Source organism: Bos javanicus, chromosome 11, assembly GCF_032452875.1.
Source record: "Bos javanicus breed banteng chromosome 11, ARS-OSU_banteng_1.0, whole genome shotgun sequence".
Classification (NCBI taxonomy): Eukaryota; Metazoa; Chordata; class Mammalia; order Artiodactyla; family Bovidae; genus Bos; species Bos javanicus.
This window is the reverse complement of record NC_083878.1, coordinates 50,153,400-50,180,301: the sequence shown is the minus strand read 5'-3', so window position 1 is coordinate 50,180,301 and position 26,902 is coordinate 50,153,400. Positions and strand designations below refer to the sequence as shown.

The following is a 26,902-nucleotide window of genomic DNA, read 5'->3' as shown; positions in this document are numbered from 1 at the left end:
TCTGCATAGGCGATTCAAAGAACTTGGACTTGGCTTTGAAGTGAGAACTTGGGCTAAAGTGGCCTGAGGACCAGAGATGTATTGACATCATTAAGCAAATAATGGTCATTCTGCTATAAGCAGAAGCAGATGAGTAAACTTCTTATACTGTAAGAAAATACTGAATGAAATAACCTGATTTTCTTTCGATTTTCTAGCAAAGACGATGGCACTGACCAAAGCACGTCTGGTACGTGCTGGAAAGCTGACGGCTGCATTAGGAGACGAGCAAGTCCGATGGGAAGAAAGCATCCAGAAATTCAACGAGGAGATATCGAATATCGTTGGGAATGTGTTCATAGCAGCAGCTTGTGTGGCCTACTACGGGGCCTTCACAGCCCAGTACAGGCAATCGGTGAGCAAACATACTTCCTGTGAGGACTGAGAAGCAGCTGATACTGCTTTAGCAGGATACAGCGGGATGTGTGCGTCATTTTTCTGGGTTTAGAGGGAGGTTCTCCACGATGGAAACTTAGGTCTACATTCCACTACCCACCACCTCCCCTTTTGTTGTTGTTCAGTCACTAAGTCATGTCTGACACTTTGCTACCCCATGAACTGCAGCACACCAGGCTTCCCTGTCCCACACCATCTCCCAGAGTTTGCTCAAACTCATGTCCATTTAGTTGGTGATGCCATCCAACCATCTCACCCTCTGTCACCCCCTTCTCCTCCTGCCTTCAATCTTTCCCAGCATCAGGGTCTTTTCCAATGAGTCAGTTCTTCCCATCAAGTGGCCGAAGTATTGGAGCTTCAGCTTCAGGATCAGTCCTTTCATTGAAAATTCAGAGTTGATTTCCTTTAGAATTGACTAGTTTGATCTTGCAGTCCAATGGACTCCCCTGTATCCCTAGGCTTTCCTTAACACAGTCCTTCTTTTCCTCTCATGCCTTAGAAAGTTACTCCCAGCTTTGCTTACACAACACAGCAACCTGGGAGAAGAAAAAGAGACAGAGAGTCTCCCACCCCTAGGATCAGAAGTGGCACCAAATTCAGCCAGGATGAAATGTTCTGAACTGGCGAGGCTGCTACACAGGCTCAGCAATGGGCAAGAGCAGGGATTATTTGGAGATATTTGCAAAACACTTTTATGAAACGCCTTTCAAGACATGTTTTGCCCTGACCTTGAATTCTAAAACCTAGTTGGTGTAAGACTCATAGAGATTCTCCAGGACCTCAGGGATCAACTGATTCTAATCAAGCAGGAGGGCCAGGAGTGCTGTTGGGGGAAACTGTTGTGCATGTCTGCACCATTCACTGAAGGAGGTGAATGCTAATAGCCCTCTGCCTCATCTGCTAATTCCCAGGATCACCCAAGGTCATTGTGGGAACCCCCAACTTCTCCATGTGGTCTCAGGCTCTCCCCAGAGTGAAGACTACTATGACAACCCCTGTGTTTTATACTTGAGAAACCTGGGGTCCCGACAGCACATATGACGTGCCCAAAGCCACACCTAGCTAATGGTGTAGTTCTAGCCCCCGGATCTCCTAATTCTTTGTCCACTTCTTATGTCCTGGGCTCGGATTCCAGGATGCCTGTGGAGCCTGGTAGGACTTGTTTTGTGAATCCTCATTTACTAAGTGTTCCTGACTCATATAAAAGTAAGCTTTTCTCCTTCAACAGCTTATAGAGTATTGGATCCAGGACTGTCAGTCTCTGGAGATCCCAATCAATCCCGACTTCAGTCTCATTAACACTCTTGGCGATCCCTACGAAATACGGCAGTGGAACACAGACGGGCTGCCCCGGGACTTGATATCAACGGAAAATGGCATTCTGGTTACTCAAGGCAGACGATGGCCTTTGATGATTGATCCCCAAGATCAGGTCTGTAACCAGTGCTTCAGATGAAGAGCAGCCTACTAACTCTGCTTAATATCATTCTATTACAAATTCCAAAAGTAGACCTCAGTGTACTTGTAAGGTCTTGAACGTAAACCTACAAGGCCATCAAGGTGTCTTCTAGTTCACATCCTCATTTTATGGAGAAAGTAAAAAGGGAAGAGTCCAAGTGCTCTGCACACTTGATTTTGGTTGGTTTTATTCAGAGAGTTGACCATTTGTTTTCTGTTTTCTATGGGAGCAGAAATTCATTCCTGTATAGTCCTTGTCCCTAAGAGTTCTGAGGAGTCAGAATGAAGTCAGGGTATGATGAATTTGGCGCTAGTGGTAAAGTATCTTCCTGCAATGCAGGAGACCCGTGTTCAATCCCTGGGTCAGGAAGGGAGTGGTTACCCACTCCAGTCTCTTGCCTGGAGAATTCCATGGACAGAGGAGCCTGGTGGGCTACAGTCCTTGCGGTTGCAAGGAGTCGGACACAACTGAGCAACTAACACTTTGATGTGATGAATTTGGGGCCAGCTTTCCTGGAATTTACTAAATTCCATTATCTGACTCCTAAGTCCTTGGATCAGTTGTTCTAAATGGCTGTTGTTTCATCGCTAAATCGTGTCTGACTCTTTGCAACCCAATGAACTGCAGCACTCCAGGCTTCCCCTGTCCTTCACTATCTCCTGGAGCTTGCTCAGATTCATGTCCATTGAGTCAGTGGTGCTATCTAACCATCTCATCATGTTCTAAATGGGGTTTAGAAAATGGAGTCCATTTGAAAGCAAGGGAGACAATCTTGAACACCTTGTATGAGCTTTATTTTCATAGATGGATCTTGAAAACCTTGTGTGAACTTTTTTTTTTAATCTAGATGGAAAAAGGAAAAAAAAAACAAAAAACCTTTATTTGTCCCAAGTTTGAACAACAACAAAAAAGAATCCCAAACATTAGAATTAAAAAGTGTTTTTATTTGCAAGGGGAGTGATTTTTCTTTTCTTTTACATTTTTTTTAAATCAGGGTATAATTGACTTACAATGTTGTATTAGTTTCCAGTGGGAATCTGTTATACATTCACTCTTTTTTAAGATTCTTTTCCCATATAGGCCATTGCAGAGTACTGAGTAGAGTTCCCCATGCTATACAGTAGGTCCTTATGAGCGACTTCACTTTCACTTTTCACTTTCATGCATTGGAGAAGGAAATGGCAACCCACTCCAGTGTTCTTGCCTGGAGAATCCCAGGGATGTGGGAGCCTGGTGGGCTGCTGTCTATGGGGTTGCACACAGTCGGACACGACTGAAGTGACTCAGCAGCAGCAGCAGCAGCAGTATGTATATGTCAATCCCAATCTTCTGATTTATCCTTCCTCTACTTACTCTCTTGGAGAAGTAAATGGCAATCCACTCCAGTACTCTTGCCTGGAAAATTCCATGGATGGAGGAGCCTAGCAGGCTACTGTCCATGGGGTCGCAAAGAGACACGACTGAGCGACTTCACTTTCACTTTCACTTACTCTCTGGTAACCATGTTTGCTTTCTAAATCTGTAATTCTATTTCTGTTTTCTAAATAAGTTCATTAGTACCCTTTTGTTTTAGATTCCACTTATAAATGGTATCATATGATGTTTGTCTCTGACTTACTTCACTCAGTATGGCAATCTCTATATTTATCCATGTTGCTGCAAATATCATTATTTTGTTCTTTATTTGGCTGAATAATATTCCATTGTATAGGTGTACCACATCTTTTTTTCATTCCTCTGTGATGGAAATTTAGTTTGCTTCCATGTCTTGGTGATTGTAAATAGTGCTGCCAAGACCACTGGGATTCATACATTGATATATTTTTGAATTATTGTTTTCTCCAGATAAATGCCCAGGAGTGGGATTGCTGGATCATATGAGAACTCTATTTTTAGTTTTTTAAGAAATCTCCATACTCCATACACTCCATAGTGGCTGCACCAGCTTACTTTCCTACTACCAATGTAGGAGGGTTCCCTTTTATCCACACCCTCTCCAGCATTTATTGTTTGTAGATTTTTTTGATGATAGCCATTCTGAAGTGTATGAAATGATACCTCATTGTAGTTTTGATTCTGCTGCTGCTGCTAAGTCGCTTCAGTCGTAGCCAAGTCTGTGCAACCCCATAGACGGCAGCCCACCAGGCTCCCCCGTCCCTGGGATTCTCCAGGCAAGAACACTGGAGTGGGTTGCCATTTCCTTCTCCAATGCATGAAAGTGAAAAGTGAAAGTGAAGTTGCTCAGTTGTGTCTGACTCTTACCGACCCATGGACTGTAGCCCACCAGGCTCCTCCATCCATGGGATTTTCCAAGCAAGAGTACTGGAATGGGGTGGCATTGCCTTTTCCGAGTTTAGATTCTCATTTCTCTAATAATTAACAATATTGAGAATCTTTTCATGTGTATTTTTATCTATTTGTATGTCTTCTTTGGAGAAATGCTATATCTTCCACCCATATTTTGATTGGGGTGTTTGGTTTTTTTCTTGATACTGAGCTGCACCTGCTGTTTATATATTTTGGAGATTAATTCCTTGTTGGTTGCTTCATCTGCAAATATTTTCTTCCATTCTGAGGGTTGTCTTTTCATTTCGTTTAATGAATGAAAACATTAAACAAAATATTTCCTTTGCTGTGTAAAATCTTTCAAACTTGTTTCTAGATTGAACATAGTTTCTAAACTTTAAAAACTTTCACATTTTTACAAACTGAAATGTCCTACTCTGTGCTTTCTCATACAGGCAAACCGCTGGATAAGAAACAAAGAAAGCAAAAATGGGTTAAAGATCATTAAGCTCACAGATAGTAATTTCTTACGCACACTTGAAAATTCGATCCGACTTGGTTTACCCGTCTTACTAGAAGAGGTTTGCTTTTTCACTTTTTCTTTTCCTTGTGTTAGTTTCCAACCTTCAGACCATATCTGAAATCCTCTACAGACAATGCCTACATTATGACAAAGACACCAGTCAGCTCCCTTTCTAAATGGTCAAACCTATTGCTTTGCTCCTTAAACAATACATTCTCATAATGGTCTGTCACTGAACCAGTTTTTGGAAGACACTGCTTTGGTGTGAAGTGGGATGGTCACTGTCTTCTGACACTGCTGATTCTCAGGCCTTCTGTGACTCTTGATCATTAGCCAGAAATTCAAAGCAGCAACCTCATCAGGGCATGTCTCCTTGAACCAGTGATGTGAAGCCAGTAAAGCACCCCAATAAGTATAAATATTATTTTCCACTTAGACATAAAGTTAGAATTCAATTAAGTGGTATGGTGTAAACTTTCACTTTTTAAAAAAAGTATATATATTTTTAAGTCTTTGTGCTTTATTTCTTCAGAATCAAATCACTCCAAGAGTGGATGTTTTTGAAACTGTTCATTCATTCAACACACATTGTTTGAGAATCAATGGCAAATAATACAAAGATGGTTCTTGCCCTTAATAAGTTGACTATCTAGTTGGGGACAGAGACAATAAACAGAGAAAAGAGAGAAAAAATGAGACAAAGGAGACGAAGAGAATTTGTAGTAGGGACTTCGAAGAGATAAACCCAGTGCAGACATAGCTAATAAGGAGGTAGGGTGGGGAGAGCTGACTACCGTCATGGTTACCAATGGTAACATTTAAGCTGTGACCTATATGAAGAGTTCACCATGAGCACTCAGAAAGATAGGCTTTCCAGGCAAAGAGGACAGCATATACAGCAGCCTTGGACACAAAAGAAACTGGGTAACAATTGCAGTTTATTTCCTTAATTTCCCATACTAGTTGTATAAGAGAAGAGTGAGTAAATGAACATTGTGAGCTTAGTCTCAGTGTAACTGTGTCTAGAAGGATCTCTGTAGCCACAGAATGGCGAAAAGCTCAGAACAGACCAAGGACCTGAGGCAGCTTAGCTGCAACCCTGGCCTGGTGCAGCTAATATTAGAAACAGGTACCACTCACTGATGGGCTTCCCCAGTGGCTCAGCAATAAAGAATCCATCTGCAATGCAGGACATGCAAGAGATGTGGATTTGATCCCCTGGAGGAGAGCATGGCAACCCACTCCAGTATTCTTGCCTGGAGAATTCCATGGACAGAGGAGCCTGACAGGCTACAGTCCATGGGGTTGCAGAGTCAAACACGACTGAAGCAACTTAACACACACGCATCACTCACTGAATGCTTCCTACACACCGGACTCTGATGTTGGTGTTTTATGTGTATGAACACTTTAATCCACACTGCACCTTACAAGGTGGTTACTACTATTATTCCATTTTACCAGTGAGGAATCTGAGGCACAGAAATGTGAAGTAAACCATCTGAGCAGCCTTGATTGTATAGAAAATCCACAGCAAGTTACCAGGCTCTCAGTCTGAGCTCCAAAGAGCACAGGAATCCTCCAAAGAGCAAGGTTCTGTAATGGGTCCTAGGCCCCCATTTAAAGTCTGAAGCTACAGGAGAGGGTGAGAGCTCCAAAAATCTTTGGCAGGGAGTCTCTCTTGCTTTCTGTGAGTTGGTGTCACTCAGATTATACACCTAACTGCTTTCTACATTTGTGGAGTGGTATTTTCAAACTTTGCCTCCACCCATTCATGGGTGTGAAATAGAGTTAACCAATCTCAATCACTATCTTTTAATGAAGTAGATTTTTATGTATTTTTAATTCATCTGCATTTGTTATGACTTTTAAAGCTGGAATGTGATTTAATCACTACATTCACAAAACTTGCTCTGAGTTACTTTTCAATGGCTTTCCAACATTCCTAGGTAGGCTTATAAATGTGCCACTCTAAAAAAATATTTTTCTTTGGAAAACAAGCCCTATATGTATTTATTTCCATTAAGTTGGTTCAATTTAACATACTAATTTCTAGAGGCTTGGCACATGCAGTTGATCACTACAGGGGATGGGAGGTTTAAAAAGTAGATTCCAGAAGATGAAATTCACTTTAACAAGTTGTCATTGTTCTTGTTTAATTGCTCAGTCCTGTTTTGTGACCCCTTGGACTATAGCCCCCCCCAGTCTCCTCTGTCCATGGGATTTCCTAGGCAAGAATACTGGAGTGGGTTGCCATTTCCTTCTGCAGGGGATCTTCCTGACCCACGGATTGAACCTGAGTCTATTCATAGAATAGACTTTAAAAAGCACAAAACTGGGGACTTCCCTGGTGGTCCAGTGGCTAAGACTCTGTGCTCCCAGTGTAGGGGACCTGGGCTCAATCCCTGGTTGGGGAACTAGATCCCATATGCTGCAACTAAAAAAAGAAGATTGTATGTACTACAACTAAGACCCAGTGCAGCCAAATAAATAAATATTTTAAAAAAAATAAAAATAGTAAAAAGCACAAAATTGTATTGTGGGTGGTAAGGGAAACTTTTATCTCATAAACTTTTGTTTTAAGAAATTGCATGCTCAGGTACCACATCGCAATTTAAAATAGATTTGTTAGCTATTGTTGTTGTTTAGTCTCTAAGTCATGTCCAATTCTTTGTGACCCCATGGACTGTAGCCCCCCAGGCTCCTCTGTCCATGGGATTTCCCAGGCAAGAATACTGGAGTGGGTTGTCATTCCCTTCTCCAGGGGATCTCCCTGACTCAGGGATTAAACCCAAGTCTCCCGCATTGCAGGCAGATTCTCTACCACCTGAGCCACCAGAGACTTCTAGGTCTTGTTAGCTATAAATTACATCAAATTTTGGCAGCTCCCAAGCCCCCATCACATACAAGCTGATATAAAGATGTTTATCATGGGGGTTGTTGGCAATGTCTACATGTCCATGTTCTTACCACAATCAGATTTGCTTTGAGGGGGGTACAAATTACTGTCACGTAGAGTAGAGATCTACAAACTTTCTGTGAAAAGCCAGATATTTGGGTTTTTTCAGGTCACATACTGTATTCTTGCCTGGAGAATCCCTTGGACAGAGGAGGCTGGTGGGCTGTGGTCCAATGGATCACACAGAGTCAGACATGACTAAAGCAACTTAGCATGCGCAGTCTGTCTACAAACATTCTCTGAACAAATACTCTTCTTTGTTTTGTTTACTTTGAGGGTTTTGTTTATTTGCTTTACAATCCTTTAAAAAGGTAAGAACCACTCTTAGCTCAAGAGCTATACAAAAACAGGCCCCACTGGCCAGATTCGGCCTGCAGGATGGAGTTTGCCTGTTCCTGACCTAGAAAAACCATGAAGGTGAACAGAGTTTCCTTTGTCTGGGGCCTGTTCAAGGACCACCCTATGGATTCTTCTTTCTTAGCTGCTTTCTCTTCTTTCTTAGCTGCTTTCTCTTCTTTCTTAGCTGCTTTCTCTTGGGGATGAATTGTGTATAAATTTAGCCCAAATAAATATATGACCTTCCCATGTTCTTATCTCTAAAGTATTAAGGAAACAAACTCTGGAAAATGTACTCTGTTAGAGGGAGTGAGTGGAGTTTAAGAAATATCCATAAAAGCACTGAAAATTTGCCTGTTCAGAGTAAAGTTTGAATAAGAAATTTGAAAAAGTTGCTGCCATGCATTTAATGCCTTTTGAAAATATATTTTTTATTGTTTTAACGTTTAAGCTTAGAGAGACCCTGGATCCAGCTCTGGAACCCATCCTATTGAAACAGACTTTCGTCAGTGGCGGACGACTGCTGATTCGCCTTGGAGACTCGGACATTGATTATGATAAAAACTTCAGGTTCTACATGACGACCAAACTGCCAAACCCCCACTACCTGCCTGAGGTACAAGCCACAGGCCTGGAACCCCCAGCCTGAGAGGATTTTGCTGGTGTGATGGGTCTCCCCTTGCTGAAACGAATGACTCTTCCTAACGCCTCTTCCCCTCTGTCACTCCCTCCTCCCACCATCTTCTACTCGCTTCTCTTCAGAGTCCTGACTGATTCCAGTCACCCTTCTGCTCACCTTCTGATTGGGACTCAAATCCCTCCCAGCGCTGGGTCCCCTGTCTCACTTCCCTGTGCTCCTTTTCTGCTCTCCAGTCATTCTAATGAATCATCTAATTCTAATGAATTCTAATCATCTAATCATTCTTCAAGAAAATTAGAGATACCAAGGGAACATTTCATGCAAAGATGGGCACAATATAGAACAGAAATGGTAGGGACCTAACAGAAGCAGAAGATATTAAGAAGAGGTGGCAAGAATACACAGTAGAACTATACAAAAAAGATCTTCACAATGCAGATAATCACGATGGTGTGATCACTCACTGAGAGCCAAACATCCTGGAATACGAAGTCAAGTGGGCCTTAGGAAGCATCACTACAAACAAAGCTAGTGGAGGTGATGGAATTACAGTTGAGCTATTCAAATGCTGAAAGATGATGCTGTGAAAGTGCTGCACTCCATATGCCAGCAAATTTGGAAAACTCAGCAGTGGCCACAGGACTGGAAAAGGTCAGTTTCATTCCAATCCTAAAGAAAGGCAATGCCAAAGAATGCTCAAATGACCACTTAATTGCACTCATCTCACATGCTAGCAAAGTAATGCTCAAAATTCTCCAAGCCAGGCTTCAAAAAGTATGTGAACCGTGAACTTCCAGATGTTCAAGCTGGATTTAGAAAAGGCAGAGGAACCAGAGATCAAATTGCCAACATCTGTTGGATCATTGAAAAAGCAAGAGAGCTCCAGACAAACATCTATTTCTGCTTTGTTGATTATGCCAAAGCCTTTGACTGTGTGGATCACAACAAACTGGAAAATTCTTCAACAGACAGGAATACCAGACCACCTGACCTGCTTCCTGAGACATCTGTATGCAAGTCAGGAAGCAACAGTTAGAACTGGACATGGGACAACAGACTGGTTCCAAATAGGAAAAGGAGTACGTCAAGGCTGTATATTGTCACCCTGCTTATTTAATTTCTATTCAGGGTACATCATGAGAAACGCTGAGCTGGAAGAGCACAAGCTGGAATCAAGATTGCCGGGAGAAATATCAATAACCTCAGATATGCAGATGACACCACCCTTATGACAGAAAGTGAAGAAGAACTAAAGAGCCTCTTGATGAAAGTGAAAGAGGAGAGTGAAAAAGTTGGCTTAAAGCTCAACATTCAGAAAACTAAGATCATAGCATCTGGTCCCATCACTTCATGGCAAATAGATGGGGAAGCAATGGAAAGAGTGACACACTTTATTTTTCTGGGCTCCAAAATCACTGCAGATGGTGACTGCAGCTGTGAAATTAAAAGATGCTTGCTCCTTGGAGGGAAGGTTATGACCAACCTAGAGAGTATATTAAAAAGCAGAGACATTACTTTGCCAACAAAGGTCCATCTAGTCAAAGCTATGGTTTTTCCAGTAGTCATATATGGATGTGAGAGTTGGACTGTAAAGAGAGCCAAGGGCCTAAGAATTGATGCTTTGAACTGTGGTGTTGGAGATGACTCTTGAGAGTCCCTTGGACTGCAAGGAAATCCAACCAGTCCATCCTAAAGGAAATCAGTCCTAAATATTCATTGGAAGGACTGATGCTGAAGCTGAAACACCAATACTTTGGCCACCTGATGTAAAGAACTGACTCATTTGAAAAGATCCTGATGCTGGGAAAGATTGAAGGCGGGAGGAGAAGGGGTCAACAGAAGATGAGATGGCTGGATGGCATCACCACCTCAATGGACATGAATTTGAGTAAACTCCGAGAGTTGGTGATAGACAGGGAGGCCTGGTGTGCTGCAGTCCATGGGGCCACAAAGAGTCCGACACGACTGAGCGACTGAATTCAACTGAACTGAATCATTCTTCTCTCTCCTCGGAACCAAGGCCATTTGTCTCCTCTTATTGTGGCTGAGAAATGACTCAGAGCCTAGGAGAGCCTCCAGGGGTGGGGGGGGATCTGTCAGTGTCTGTGTGTGCTGGCGCCCGCCCGGCAGACAGCCTCAGATGAGAAAATGGCCTGCTTAAGAACTCTGGTGACCGATGACATTAAAGGGTCATGATTCTAATGTTTGGAGTCTGTACTTAGAGCTCTAGGGGAGGGGCATCTTGTCCCCTTCCTCGTACTCTCAGACTATTGAGGGGAGCTGTGTGAGCCCCACGTCCATCCATAAGTCTCTGAACCACAGTAAGATCCAGAAGATTCCCTCCTCTTGTGCTGCAGAGCCAGAGGCAGTTGTAACAGAAAAGAAGACAGCTGGGATTCCTCTCCCTCCCCGAAGGGAGCTCTGAGGGGCAGCTCCACCTACCCACCTACCCATCCCCACTTCCCTCCTCCACCCCCTCACAGCCTGGGGCTGCCTCTGCTCCAGGCACAGCCACTAATTCTGTAGGATCTTCCCAGCCCCACAGGCCCCCACTCCTTCTCTAATGGTGTCCAAGGAGTGAGAGAAGGGAATTTTCCTCAGAACTTCACTCCTCTAAAACTCCCACTAAAAGTCATCTTGGAACATACCATTCCAAAGAGTATCATTTTAATTACTGAATCCTGAAAGCTGCCTGTCTTCCCTGGATGTATTCAGGTTGAATGAAATTGACACCCTTCTTGCATAAAATGCAAGAAATGCTCTTAAAAGCCTAGGTCAGGGCTTTGCTTGTCAGCCTCAAGGGGTTTAAATGTGAAGCCGCTGCCAGAGCTCACTTCTCAAGGGCCCTTTTAGATTTAAGGAAGCTCAGTTGGCAATGGCACCCTACTCTAGTACTCTTGCCTGGAAAATCCCATGGACGGAGGAGCCTGGTGGGCTGCAGTCTCTGGGGTCGCACAGAGTCGGATACAACTGAAGCGACTTAGCAGCAGCAGCAGCAGTTGGTAAGAAAGCTCATCCGCCTGCAATGCAGGAGACCCTGGTTCAATTCCCGAGTTAGGAAGATCCCCTGGAAAAGGGATAGGCTACCCACTGCAGTATTCTTGGGCTTCCTGGTGGCTCAGACAGTAAAGAATCTATCTGCAATGCAGGAGACCTGGGTTCAATTCCCAAGTTAGGAAGATCCCCTGGAGAAGGGATAGGCTACCCACTCCAGTATTCTTGGGCTTCCCTGGTGGCTCAGACAGTAAAGAATCTACCTGTAATGCAGGAGACCTGGGTTCAATCCCTGGGTTGGGAAGATCCCCTGGAGGAGAGCAAGGCAACCCACTCCAGTATTCTTGCCTGGAGAATCCCCATGGACAGAGGGGCCTGGCGGGCTGCAGTCCATGAGGCAGCAAAGAGTCGGACACAACTGAGTGACTAAGCACTACTCACGTGCTAATTCACAGCCTTCAGTTTCTCACTTATTTAACTTTTGGGAGAACATCACACACCTCCCCAATCCGAGCTCTGTGACTGCAGGTAGATTATTCCACCTCTTGGATCATGGGTCAATCAGCTAAAGTGGAGATAAAGCTTACTTCAAGGATTTGTCTGTGAAGATTAAATAAGAATAATGTGTGTAGATAAAAAAACAAGGTCCTCCTTAGTACATGGAACTGTATTCAATATCCTGTGGCAAACCATAAAATGGGAAAGAACATAAAAAGGAATGTGAATGTTTATATATATGTATATATATAAAACTGAATCACTTTGCTGTGCAGCAGAAACTAACACATTTTAAATCAACTATGTGTCAACAAGTGTTTAAAATTTTGTAAGAATGTTTATAAAATAGATGACATTTAAACACTACATGTATGATTTTTGCTGTTGACTTATCCCCTGGTAGCTCAGATGGTAAAGCATCTGACTGCAATGCAGGAGATCTGGGTTCAATCCCTAGGTCAGGAAGATACGCTGGAGAAGGAAATGGCTACCCACTCCAGTATTCTTGCCTGGAGAATTTCATGGACAGAGGACCCTGGCTGGCTACAGTCTATGGAGTTGCAAAGAGTCGGACACAACTGAACGAGTTTCCGTATCCGAGTGATGTCAGAATATTATAGCAACAATTTGTCATAAAAATAGTATGATGAGACAAAGTATATAAAACTCTAGTATCAACAGTTTCTTTTTAACACAGGCAAACTATCTGAAAGTCATATAGCTTCTTTTTAAAAAAGGTAAACAATGTGAAAGTCACTATAAGTGATTTTTATTAGCCCATTTAGCCTCACAAATACCCTATTGCATTCTTGCTTCCTATTTTCACAGTTTTTCTTTAAAAAAAAAAAAACAACTTTTTGGCTGCACCACATGGCATGTGAGATTTTAGTTCCCTGACCAGGGATCGAACCTGCACCCCCTACACTGGAAGCACTAATCTTTAGCCACAGAACCACCAGGGAAGTCCCCTATTTTCCCAATTTTTAAGGATCAGGACCTGAAGCTCAGAATGGACTGGCTTGTTCTACATCACATACACACTGACAGGTACAGCTAGAATTTGAGCCTGCTTCTTTCTAACCCTTCGCTGGCTCACCTTGCCATAAAATACAATTCTCTAATGGTGGCATTTGAGGAGCAAGATTGTCACTCACAGCAGTAGAGAAAATTGCATTATAATTTTGTGAGACATGAGACTTCCCTGGTGGTCCAATATCTAAAACTCCACACTCCCAATGCAGGGAGCCTGGGTTCGAGCCCTTATCAGGGAACTAGATCCCATATGCCACAATTATGCTGCGGCTAAAGATTCTACATGCTGCAATGATCAAAGATCTCACGTGCTGCAACTAAAACCCAGTGCAACCAAATAATATAATTAAATAATTTTTTTAAAAAAAGAACTTAGTAAGACTAGGATTTTATTGCTTGCCTTGTGTGGGTAGCAAGTGTGTTCACCATTAGACCTGGAATACATCCAGCTGGGCAATAATGAGCCCTGTTCTAATAAAGAAAGCCGTCCATATATTATTACTCTGAACCAGTTACTCTCTGCTTCTCTTCTAGGTGTGCATCAAAGTTACCATCATCAACTTCACTGTAACCAAATCAGGCCTGGAGGATCAGTTGTTAAGGTAAAAAACAAAGGGCAGGTGGGGAGGGAGTGGTGGGGAGAGCAAAGATTTCCGAATATTTTGTTTAGAAATTTTGACTTAAGAAAAAGATTAGCTTTCAAATAGAGGGATGGGGGCAAAGTGAGGGAAGACATCAGTTTGCATGTTTAGACTAGAGAAGCTAGAGGTATAGCCCCTTTATTCTTTTCTTTTTCTTTTGAGATTTATGTGTTATTTGGTGGACATTCTGAGAGCTTCAAGCCTGGGAGACAGGACTCTCAGATCACTCTGAAGGACTGCTCTGAAGAGGCTAGGAGGGGAGCCAGGATATATAAGAGTTTTTGCAACAAAGTAACCAAAAGATTGCTGTTAGTTAAAGAAAACTTCCCTTTAAAAAGGCTTCCTCATGGCTTAGTCAGTAAAGAATCTGCCTGCAATGTAGGAGACCCAGGTTTGATTCCTGGGTCGGGAAGATCCCCTGGAGAAGGAAATGACAATCCACTCCAGTATTCTTGCCTGGAGAATCCCATGGACAGAGGAGCCTGGCGGGCTACAGTCCATGGGTTACAAGAGTCGGACACACCTAAACGACTAAACCACCACCAAAGAAAACTGGACTAATTCAAGTTAAGGAATCTAGTGCTTTTCTATGTACGGGAAGATGCAAGAATCTGGGCTCCCTGAAATCATTCCTTTGATATGCACCTTAGCTATCTTGGCTTCCCTGGTGGCTCAGACGGTAAAGCCTCTGCCTGCAATGCAGGAGACCCGTGATGGATTCCTGGGTCGGGAAGATCCCCTGGAGAAGGAAATGGCAATCCACTCCAACACTCTTGCCTGGAAAATCCCAAGGACAGAGGAGCCTGATAGGCTACAGTCTATGGTGTCGCAAAGAGTCGGACACAACTGAGCGACTTCACTTTTCACTTTCACTTTAGCTATCTGGGGCCAGCATCCTGTACTTTCTCATCATGAATAAAGCCCCCTTTTTAGATCCAACCAAGAATTGTTTCAGAGAGGTGGTGGGATTTCATGAGTCTCTCCTCTTAGTAGGAAAAGAATGTTCCAGGCACCATTTTCAGCTTGGGACAAGCAGCCGTTAGAAACAGAAATTGAATGATTAGAGGGATGAAGCACTGAGCAGATTTCCCTAAGATGAGCAGAAGCCATGGAAACTGTGGTCAGGTGCAGGTCTCTGAGATCTAAGATAAAGAATTAAAGCATATATGTAATGCAGCTAGTCACTGAGGGCACCCGGCAGAAGAGGGGCCTATGCACTAGGATTTGGCTGGTAGCATTAATATTCAGGTAAGTAGTATTCAGGATACAAACAATGAGAAATTCAGAAAGAAAAATAGAACCCTAGAGCCCTGAGAAAGACCTAACTTAGAGATTCACTTTGGCACCAGTGATGTCGTGCGACTCGAGAAGCCTGAGTTGGAAGAACAAAGGATCAAGCTCATCGTGAGGATCAACACTGATAAAAACCAACTGAAAGCTATTGAAGAGAAAATCCTGAAAATGCTCTTCACATCTGAGGGAAATATTCTGGACAATGAAGAACTCATTGACACACTCCAGGATTCAAAGGCAAGTCAAATATTTTTATTATTTATAAACAGTGTGTTACTTCAAAAGATATAACTACACCCTTTAAGGGTCCTACCAGTTTTTTTATTTTATTTTTAACTTCATGGGGTCTTCATTGCTGTGCATGGGCTTTCCTAGTTTCACGAGTGGGGACTTCTCTCCAGTATCCTATCATCTGTATCTGTAAACTAGTTTCTGTTTGCAAGGCATTGCCTTGAAGACATCCTTCCTATAGAGTAGAGACATCATTGTTGTACAGTAGAAACCAACACAACATTGTAAAGCAATTTTCTTCCAATTAAAAAATAAATTTAAAATTTGTCTTTTTTTAAAAAAGAGTAGAGTCAGGATTGATTGCTCCCGGGCTGCACTTCCTGCCACTTCCTGCCTATAGCTCATAGGTCAGCAGTTCCATAGTGATTGCTCATGGTCCCTGCCCTGGACCCTGTGACTTCAAGACAGAGGATTTCCCAACCTAGGGATGTCCACACCTGAAGAAGATGAGAGAGTGGTGAACAGAATAGGGGCAGACACCAGTAGGGAAAGGCACAGAGACTGAAGGAGACAGAGAAGGGAATCTTGGAAACCCCACTGGCCAGAAGGCTCCCTAGAGCCACAAACCCAAAAGACAGAAAACCAAGAGAGCAGCGGGAGAACTTGACAACATCTCTAGCTTACTTAGGATTACGCTGTTACTGTTTGGTCACTAAGTTGTGTCCAACTCTTTGCGACCCCTTGAACCCTTCCTCTGTCCAAAGCCCCAGGCAAGAATACTGTAATACTGTATTACAATTACTGTATTACAATTACTGTAATACAAGAATACTGCAGTAAATTGCCATTTCCTCCTCCAGGGGATCTTCCCAACCCAGGAATTGAACCAGTGTCTCCTGCATTGGCAGGCAGATTCTTTAACACTGAGCCAATCACCCTTCTCAAACAACAGCTTCTACCCCCGGGTTTCCCTGTAGGTACACCTGGAGTACCGGAAAAAGAGAGAAAACATTAGATTTCCTTGTTATTCCAGAGTGGGATGTGGTACCACTGCCTTCCGGGTTCTCTCCACCCCGTCTCATGAGCAGTTTTGTGGATATCCTTTCTCCCCTCCTATGTCCTTTCATTACAGCAACACTGGATCACTTGAGGACTGCTCATGATGAAGCCAGGGAGCAACTGGGTGTTTGTGTTTCCATTTCAGAAGGCACCCAGGTTCCAGGCTCAGAGAAATTCTGCTGCGCTTCTCCCGCAGTCTCCTGTGTTGCCTGTTTTCTTCTGCCCATCCCTAACTCTGCCTGGAAAGGAGGTCAGCTCAGTTAGAAGGAAGTCACTGAGTCCTGAGACTGAGTCATGTGTCTGGGGAGCCTCCTTATTATAATCATGAATTCTTTCCTAGACCTAACTGGATATGTTCCCTAAATCCCACCATTTTTTGGAAGCACATCCTCAAGGACTTGTGTTCTTTTGTTTATTCAGATCACTTCCGGCGCCATTAAAATCAGACTGAAGGAAGCCGAGTCTACTGAGCGGATGATAAACATCGCCCGTGAGAAGTATCGTCCTGTGGCCACTCAAGGCTCTGTTATGTACTTTGTCATTGCAAGCCTCTCAGAAATAGATCCCATGTATCAGTACTCACTAAAATATTTCAAACAGGTAAGTGCATGGTTGTTGTTGTTAAAGAAATGTATCAATGCCTCATGAGCGAAATGGAGAAGGGCATGGCAACCCACTCCAGTATTCTTGCCTGGAGAATCCCATGGACTGAGGGGCCTGGTGGGCTATAGTCCATAGGGTCACAAAGAGTTGGACATGACTGAAGTGATTTTCACTTCCACTTAAGGAGCGAAGAGGCTATTTCTGACCCTCCATAAAAATAAGTGAGGGCTTCCCTGGTGGTCCAGTGGTTAAGACTTTCCACTCCCAACACAAGGGACATGGGTTCAATCCCTGGTCAGGGAACTAAGGTACCCTCAGGCTGCAAAGTGTGCCCCCCCCCCAAAAAAAGACACAGTATGGCTACCAAGTGGGCGAAGGAAGGGTGGGATAAACTGGGAGATTGAGATTGACATATACACATGATTGATACTATGCATAAAATAGATAATTAATGAGAACCTATTGTATAGCACAGGGAACTCTATTCAGTGTTCTGTGGTAACCTGAATGGGAAGGAAATCCAAAAAAGAAGGGATATATGAATGCTTATGACCGATTCACTTTGCTCTACAGCGAGAAACTAACACAACATTGTAAAGAAACTATACTCCAATAAAAATTAATTTTAAAAAAGACGTTGAAATATTCAGACACTTTTTATACACTAGACCAAGCTTGGTTTTTCCTCTAGATGTCTTGTTTAGTCCCCTTGGTATGGTCAGGGGGCTGGCAGCAATAGGAGCTGCAGGAGAGAGTGGTAATGAACTGAGAGAAATAGGAGGCACGTTGTGTAGACACACCTGGGCTCTCTTCCAACAAGATGTGCATCTGTTGTAGCAGCCTTTACAAGCCATTTTCACTTGTTTCTAATGGCAGGGTTGCTGTTCTCACAAGGGGTTGCCATCTCCCCCTTTACTTGGTGGATATTAAACCAAACTTCCCAGGTAACACAGTGTTAAAGAATCCACCTGCCAAGGGACAAGACTCAAGAGACACAGGTTCGATCCCTGGGTCAGGAAGATCCCCTGGAGAAAGAAATGGTACCTACTCCAGTATTCTTGCCTGGGAAATCCCATGGACAGAGGAGCCTGGCAGGCTACAGTCCATGGGATCACAAAAAGTTGGACACAATTGAGCACAGACACACACACACACACACACACACATATTAGACCAAGCAAGGTAAGGAGAGGTAAATCCTTTCATTCCACCTAAATGACTCTGATAATGCTTTTCTCATCCTGGGTGTTTTGCAATTCATGCTTTTCAAGGTTTTTGTTTTTTCATTTTTACCATGCCTCACAGCTTGAGGGATCTTAGTTCCCCAACCAGGGATTGAACCCAGGCTCTCAGCAGTGAAAGCACTGAGTCCTAACCACTGGACCACCAGGGAATTTCCATGTTTTTCAAGATATTAAAATATCCTTCGAGCAATAAAAATGAAGATGCTCTGAAAATATGTTGGACTGACAGAAAAAAAAAAAAATTGTAGGATGAATCATCAAAACACTGGAATTTTGCAGTTTGGAAGGGAAACTAGAAACCCAAAACACAACTGCAGGTGACAGCCCTAGCCAAGACATCCTCTGTCAAACCATCCATGAATCCGTTTCACACTGAAATCATTTAGGGTGTGTCAAGATTCACTATGTTTTATTTGAGCACCAAACTTACCACCTCTTCCTGGACTTTAAACTCTGCCTCTTGTCAGGTTGTTAAAGAACGCCCAGTCCTCTTTTTTCTGAGTGTATTAAAGTAACAATTCCATTATTCTTTGTTGACCAAACTCTCCCAATTCTCTAGAATAAGGGTATGCCTCCTTGAAGCTCTTAAAAAAAAAAAATGTTATTGAAGTAGAGTTGATTTACAGTATTGTGTTAGTTTCAGGTGTTTATCAAAATAAATCAGTTATCAGATCAGATCAGATCAGTCGCTCAGTCATGTACGACTCTTTGCAACCCCATGAATCGCAACACGCCAGGCCTCCCTGTCCATCACCAATTCCCAGAGTTCACTCAGACTCAGGTCCATCGAGTCAGTGATGCCATCCAGCCATCTCATCCTCTGTCGTCCCCTTCTCCTCTTGCCCCCAATCCCTCCCAGCATCAGAGTCTTGTCCAATGAGTCAACTCTTCACATGAGGTGGTCAAAGTACTGGAGTTTCAGCTTCAGCATCATTCCTTCCAAAGAAATCCCAGGGCTGATCTCCTTCAGAATGGACTGGTTGGATCTCCTTGCAGTCCAAGGGACTCTCACTCAAGATTCTTCTCCAACACCACAGTTCAAAAGCATCGATTCTTCGGCGCTCAGCCTTCTTCACAGTCCAACTCTCACATCCATACATGACCACTGAAAAAACCATAGCCTTGACTAGACGGACCTTTGTTGGCAAAGGAATGTCTCTGCTTTTGAATATGCTATCTAGGTTGGTCATAACTTTCCTTCCAAGGAGTAAGCGTCTTTTAATTTCATGGCTGCAGTCACCATCTGCAGTGATTTTGGAGCCCAAAAAAATTGAAGTCTGACACTGTTTCCACTGTTTCCCCATCTATTTGCCATGAAGTGATGGGACTGGATGCTATGATCTTCATTTTCTGAATGTTGAGCTTTAAGCCAACTTTTTCACTCTCCTCTTTCACTTTCATCAAGAGGCTTTTGAGTTCCTCTTCACTTTCTGCCATAAGGGTGGTGTCATCTGCATATCTGAGGTTATTGATATTTCTCCCGGCAATCTTGATTCCAGCTTGTGCTTCTTCCAGCCCAGCGTTTCTCATGATGTACTCTGCATAGAAGTTAAATAAGCAGGGTGACAATATACAGCCTTGACGTACTCCTCTTCCTATTTGGAACCAGTCTGTTGTCCCATGTCCAGTTCTAACTGTTGCTTCCTGACCTGCATATAGGTTTCTCAAGAGGCAGATCAGGTGGTCTGGTATTCCCATCTCTTTCAGAATTTTCCACAGTTTATTGTGATCCACACAGTCAAAGGCTTTGGCATAGTCATTAAGCAGAAATAGATGTTTTTCTGGAACTCCCTTGCTTTTTCAATGATCCAGCGGATGTTGGCAATTTGATCTGGGGTTCCTCTGCCTTTTCTAAAACCAGCTTGAACATCTGGAAGTTCATGGTTCATGTATTGCTGAAGCCTGGCTTAGAGAATTTTGAGCATTACTTTACTAGCGTGTGAGATGAGTGCAATTGTGCGGTAGTTTGAGCAATCTTTGGCATTGCCTTTCTTTGGGATTGGAATGAAAATGGACCTTTTCCAGTCCTGTGGCCACTGCTGAGTTTTCCAAATTTGCTGGCATATTGAGTGCAGCACTTTCACAACATCATCTTTCAGGATTTGAAATAACTCAACTGGAATTCCATCACTTCCACTAGCTTTGTTCATAGTGATGCTTTCTAAGGCCCACTTGACTTCACATTCCAGGATGTCTGGCTCTAGGTCAGTGATCACACCATGATGATTATCTTGGTCTTGAAGATCTTTTTGTATAGTTCTTCTGCGTATTCCTGCCAGCTCTTCATAATATCTTATGCTTCTGTTACCTCCATACCATTTCTGTCCTTTATTGAGCCCATCTTTGCATGAAATGTTCCTTTGTATCTCTAATTTTCTTGAAGAGATCTCTAGTCTTTCCCATTCTGTTGTTTTCCTCTATTTCTTTGCATTGATCGCTGAGGAAGGCTTTCTTATCTCTTCTTGCTATTCTTTGGAACTCTGCATTCAGATGCTTATATCTTTCCTTTTCTCCTTTGCTTTTCGCTTCTCTTCTTTTCACAGCTATTTGTAAGGCCTCCTCAGACAGCCATTTTGCTTTTTTGCATTTCTTTTCCGTGGGGATGGTCTTGATCCCTGTTTCCTGTACAATGTCACAAACCTCATGCAATAGTTCATCAGGCACTCTATCTATCAGATCTAAGCCCTTAAATCTATTTCTCACTTCCACTGTATAATCATAAGGGATTTGATTTAGGTCATACCTGAATGGTCTAGTGGTTTTCCCTACTTTCTTCAATTTAAGTCTGAATTTGGCAATAAGGAGTTCATGATCTGAGCCACAGTCAGCTCCTGGTCTTGTTTTTGTTGACTGTGTAGAGCTTCTCCGTCTTTGGCTGCAAAGAATATAATCAGTCTGATTTTGGTGTTGACCAACTGGTGATGTCCATGTGTAAAGTCTTCTCTTGTGTTGTTGGAAGAGGGATTGACTAGTCAGTCTCATCCAAACTAGTCAATCTCATCCAAAGTGATTATCAAATGTGATTTGAGGATATGAGAAACTGGTTCTGCCAGCTTACCTTCATTTTCCATTTTCTGTCCCGCATCAAGATGATCCCTACAGAATAGTCAAGAATTTGGCATTGGTCCATTTCTGAAAAATGGGGAGAGGAAAAGGAATGCACAGAACACTACATATAAATGTGTCAGTTGGGGATGAATCCTGGACTTTGTCATTGTACACTATTCACCTCCTGTGTTGCTACACATTTAGTCACTGAATTTGGGGGAGTCCAGGTAAAGAGCAAGGATTTTTTTTCCTTCACAAAATTAAATTAAATCAGAGACAATGATAGAGTTCTCTTTCACAGTTGTTCAACACAACAATTGAGACATCTGTAAGGATAGATGATCTACAGCAGCGCATGGAAATACTGCTGGAACAGACTCTCCTAACTGCTTATGTCAATGTGTCAAGAGGACTTTTTGAACAACATAAACTGATCTACAGCTTTATGCTCTGTGTTGAGATCATGCGTCAGCAAGGAAGATTAACTGAAGCTGAATGGAATTTCTTTCTCCGAGGTTCTGCAGGACTGGAGAAGGTACCTGTTTCAAGTTTAGACAGTGAATGTTATTAGATAGAGCTCATAAGCACCTAGCAATGCTCCACAGTGACTCTGGTAACTGAAAGTTTTACCTTCAGCTGTGTAGCCCACTGGGAGTCTGGGACCCAGGCGATAACTTAGTCCTGTCTTTAGTAGCTGTGTAGTGACTATAACATTTGACCTCTTTATGCAGCAGTGTCCTCACCTATAGAAAAGGGATATTGGAAATAACCAGTGAGCTAGCATATGGTGAAGCCAAATCCAGCCTCTCCACCCTGACACCAAGTTAAATCTTGGAGACAGAGTTTTGGGTGAAGTAGAAAAAAATAACTTTATTGCTTTCCAAACAGAGGGGGCCACAGTGAACTAACACTGTGTGTCCCAACCTAGAGGGGATAGGGAGGAGTTTTAGAGTAATGGTTCAAAGGGGTGTGATCAGCTTGTGGACATTCTTCTGAATGGTTGGTGGTGAGGTGAGTGGGAGTCAGCATCATCAGCCTCTGGTTCCAACCCTTCTAGTGTCTCCATGCTTAGGGGCAGCCTACCATCGTTAACATTTAACTTCTCCCACCTGGTGGGAGTTTCAGTATTTGCAAAACACCTCAAAAATACTGCTATGTGTATCCCTTGAAGGGGAACCAGGCTTTGCCCCAAGGCTGCACTATTGTTTCTTGACTGTTTCCCCCTTGTCTGCACATCCCCTCCCTTCCCTTATTAGCAGCTGATTGAACCTGCTTCTTGCTGACAAAGGTCCATCTAATCAAAGCTATGGTTTTTCCAAAGTCACATATGGATGTGAGAGTTGGACCATAAAGAAAGCTGAGTGCCAAATAACTGATGCTTTTGAACTGTGGTGTTGGAGAAGACTCTTGAGAGTCCCTGGGACAGCAAGGAGATCCAACCAGTCCATCCTAAAGGAAAGCAGTCCTGAATATTCATTGGAAGGACTGATGCTGAGGCTGAAGCTTCAATACTTTGACCACCTGATGCAAAGAACTGACTCATTAGAAAAGACCCTGATGCTGGGAAAGATCTCCTCCTGAAGGCAGGAGGAGAAGGGGATGAGATGGTTGGATGGCATCACAGACTCAATGGACATGAGTTTGAGCAAGCTCCAGGACTTGGTGATGGACAGGGAAGCCTGGCATGCTGCAGTCCGTGGGGTCACAAAGAGTTCGACATGACTGAGTGACTGAACTGAACTGAACTAAACCTGCTTGTTGGAACTCATGGAAGGTTATGGAGCCTGAATGAAGCGTATTTCCTGTAATCAAGAAATGAGGGACACAGAAAAGTTTTGGGCCTATGAGACCCAAGGGTCCTGCTTGGTTTCAATGGGAACATGTTTTGAAAAGTTGACCATTTACAAATGGGAGAGTTAAAATCCAGTAAAAGTAGTAATTCACAGATCTGACCATAGTGTTTGTGAAGTCATGATCCTCTCTTGCCTGCACACATCTTTCATTATAAAACATGGGGAAGAATAGAACTTGCTTGTTGCCTTCTGTAATAACATAATGTTTGTCTAACTTGCTCCAGTCCCTTTAACTGGACTAACCCACCCACATACCACAGACCTGGTCACTCACAGAACAGAAGCACAGCCACCTGAGCCTTGCCTACCATCCAGCCCAACTCTAAACTCTTGGCTTTGTTCTGTCCATCTCAAGCCCTGCCCTTGCCCCCTACAGACCTGACACCTACACGAGCTTACCAGTATTTGAGCCTCAATGTATCGCTGGGACTTTGGACTTCATGCTTTTGTTTGATCCAGCACTCTGAGTCAAGCCCAGGCAAGACCTCTCCACCCAACAGTCCTGCTTCCCTGACCCTCACCCACACTGCATACATACATATTCTATTAATCCTTTCCTAACACTGTTTTCTTGCCTTTTCCTACTGTTCATGGGGTTCTCAAGGCAAAAATACTGGGGTGGTTTGCCATTCCCATTTCCAGTGGACCATGTTTTGTTAGACTAAAGGTCCGTATAGTCAAAGCTATAGTTTTTCCAGTAGTCATGTTCCAATGTGAGAGTTGGACCATAAAGAAGACTGAGCACTGAAGAATTGATGGTTTCAAGCTGTGGTGTTGGAGAAGACTCTTGAGAGTCCCATGGACAGCAAAGAGATGAAACCAGTCAATCCTAAAGGAAATCAATCCTGAATATTCATTGGAAGAACTGATGCTGAAGCTGAGGCTCCAATACTTTGGCCACGTGATGCAAAGAGCTGACTTATTTGGAAAAGACCCTGATGCTGGGAAAGACTGAAGGCAAAAAGGAGAAGAGGGTGGCAGAGGTTAGATGGCATCAATGACTCAATGGACATGAATTTGAGCATACTCTGGGAGTTAATGAAGGACAAGGAAGCCTGGCATGCTGCAGTCCATGGGGTTGCAAAGAGTCAAACATGACTTAGCAAATGAACAGCAATATTCATACCAGGCAAATCTATAGAGATAGAAAGCTTTCAAAGTTTAGTTCCCAAGCACTAAATTTTCAAAGAACTAGTTTTAGCTGTTTAGGGCTAGAGGACATGGGCAGGTGGGAGGGAAATTGCTAAACACATCATGGTTAGTGTGTGTGTGTGTGTGTGTGTGTGTGTGTGTGATGAGATGAAATATTCTATAATCTAAAATTGACTGTGGTCATGGTTACAAAAACTGTGAATTTACTAAAATACACTGGATTGTATGCTTTAAACGGATGAATTCCATGGTATGTGTATTGTATCTCAATAAGCTATTTTAGAGCTTCCCAGGTGGCTCAGTGGTAAAGATCCCACCTGCCAATGCAGGAGATGTGGGTTTGATCCCTGAGTCAGGAAGATCCCCTGGAGAAGGAAATGGCAGCCCATGCCAGTATTCTTGTCTGGAGAACCCCATGTACAGAGGAGCCTGGCAGACTATAGTCCATAGGGTCGCAAAGAATTGGACATGACTAAGCCACTTAGCATGCATGCAAAGCTATAAATGTAATATAAAACCTCCTTACCTGCCTCCTGAGAAATCTGTATGCACGTCAAGAAGCAACAGGTAGAACTAGACACGGAACAACAGACTGGTTCCAAATCAGGAAAGGAGTACGTCAAGGCTGTATATTGTCACCCTCCTTATTTAACTTATATGCAGAGTACATCATGAGAAATGCCAGGCTGGATGAAGCACAAGCTGGAATCAAGATTTCCGGGAGAAATATCAATAACCTCAGATATGCAGATGACACCACCCTTATGGCAGAAAGCGAAGAGGAACTAAAGAGCCTCTTGATGAAAGTGAAAGAGAGTGAAAAAGCTGGCTAAAACTCAGCATTCAAAAAACAAAGATCATGGCATCCAGCCCCATTCAGTTCAGTTGCTCAGTCATGTCCAACTCTGCAACCCCATTAACCACAGCACGCCAGGCCTCCCTGTCCATCACCAATTCCCAGAGTTTACCCAAACTCATGTCCATTGAGTCGGTGATGCCTTCCAACTATCTCATCCTCTATTGACCCCTTCTCCTCCTGCCCTCAATCTTTCCCAGCATCAGGGTCTTTTCAAATGAGTCAGCTTTTTGCATCAGGTAGCCAAAGTACTGGAGTTTCAGCCTCAACATCAGTCCTTCCAATGAACACCCAGGACTCATCTCCTTTAGGATGGACTGGTTGGATTTCCTTGCAGTCCAAGGGATTCTCAAGAGTCTTCTCCAACACCACAGTTCAAAAGCATCAATTCTTTGGTGCTCAGCTTTCTTTACAGTCCAACTCTAACATCCATACATGACTACTGGAAAAACCATAGCCTTAACTAGACGGACCTTTGTTGACAAAGTATTGTCTCTACTTTTTAATATGCTGTCTAGGTTGGTCATAACTTTCCTTCCAAGGAGTAAATGTGGTTTAATTTCATGGCTGCAGTCACCATCTGCAGTGATTTTGGAGCCCAAAAAAATAAACTCAGCAATTGTTTCCACTGTTTCCCCATTTATTTGCCATGAAATGATGGGACCAGATACCATGATCATAGTTTTCTGAATGTTGAGCTTTAAGCCAACTTTTTCACTCACCTCTTTCACCTTCATCAAGAGGCTCTTTAGTTCTTTGCTTGCCATTAAGGGTGGTGTCATCTGCATATCTGAGGTTTTTGATATTTTTCCTGGCAATCTTGATTCCAGCTTGTGCTTCTTCCAGCCCAGCATTTCTCATGATGTACTCTGCATAGAAGTTAAACAAGCAGGCTGACAATATACAGCCTTGACGTACTCCTCTTCCTATTTGGAACCAGTCTGTTGTTCCATGTCCAGTTCTAACTGTTGCTTCCTGACCTGCCTACAAGTTTCTCAAGAGGCAGGTCAGGTCATCTGGTATTCCCATCTCTTTCAGAATTTTCCACAGTTTATTGTGATCCACACAGTCAAAGGCTTTAGCATAGTCAATAAAGCAGAAATAGATGTTTTTCTGGAACTCTCTTGCTTTTTTGATGATCCAAAGGATGTTGGTAATTTGATCTCTGGTTCCTCTGCCTTTTCTAAAACCAGCTTGAACATCTGGAAGTTCACGGTTCACGTATTGCTGAAGCCTGGCTTGGAGAATTTTGAGCATTACTTTACTAGCATGTGCTGCTGCTGCTGCTGCTAAGTCACTTCAGTTGTGTCCGACCCTGTGTGACCCCATAGACGGCAGCCCATCAGACTCCCCCGTCCCTGGGATTCTCCAGGCAAGAACACTGGAGTGGGTTGCCATTTCCTTCTCCAATGCATGAAAGTGAAAAGTGAAAGTGGAGTCACTCAGTTGTGTCCATCTCTTAGCGACCTCATGGACTGCAGCCTACCAGGCTCCTCCATCCATGGGATTTTCCAGGCAAGAGTACTGGAGTGGGGTGCCATTGCCTTCTCCGTACTAGCGTGTGAGATGAGTGCAATTGTGCGATAGTTTGAGCATTCTTTGGCATTGCCTTTCTTTGGGATTGGAATGAAAACGGACCTTTTCCAGTCCTGTGGCCACTGCTGAGTTTTCCAAATTTGCTGACATAATGAGTGCAGCACTTTCACAACATCATCTTTTAGAATTTGAAATAGCTCAACTGGAATTCTATCACCTCCACT

The 26,902-nt window shown here is 43.2% G+C and overlaps 1 protein-coding gene and 1 non-coding gene across 3 annotated transcripts in view; one reads left to right on the top strand and one right to left on the bottom strand.

Annotated features, from left to right (window-relative positions):
- Positions 1-26,902, top strand: part of DNAH6 (dynein axonemal heavy chain 6) — a 280,064-nt gene that overhangs the window by 187,421 nt on the left and 65,741 nt on the right. For both annotated transcript variants that reach the window (XM_061432712.1, XM_061432713.1), the window contains exons 54-61: positions 198-394; positions 1,664-1,867; positions 4,636-4,761; positions 8,450-8,614; positions 13,697-13,764; positions 15,153-15,333; positions 16,807-16,986; positions 21,583-21,816. In XM_061432712.1, coding sequence (XP_061288696.1) covers positions 198-394; positions 1,664-1,867; positions 4,636-4,761; positions 8,450-8,614; positions 13,697-13,764; positions 15,153-15,333; positions 16,807-16,986; positions 21,583-21,816 — 1,355 coding nt within the window. The remainder of the gene's footprint in view (positions 1-197; positions 395-1,663; positions 1,868-4,635; positions 4,762-8,449; positions 8,615-13,696; positions 13,765-15,152; positions 15,334-16,806; positions 16,987-21,582; positions 21,817-26,902) is intronic.
- On the bottom strand, positions 18,310-18,382 carry TRNAE-UUC (transfer RNA glutamic acid (anticodon UUC)). The gene has a single exon. It is a non-coding gene; the product is annotated as a tRNA-Glu (tRNA).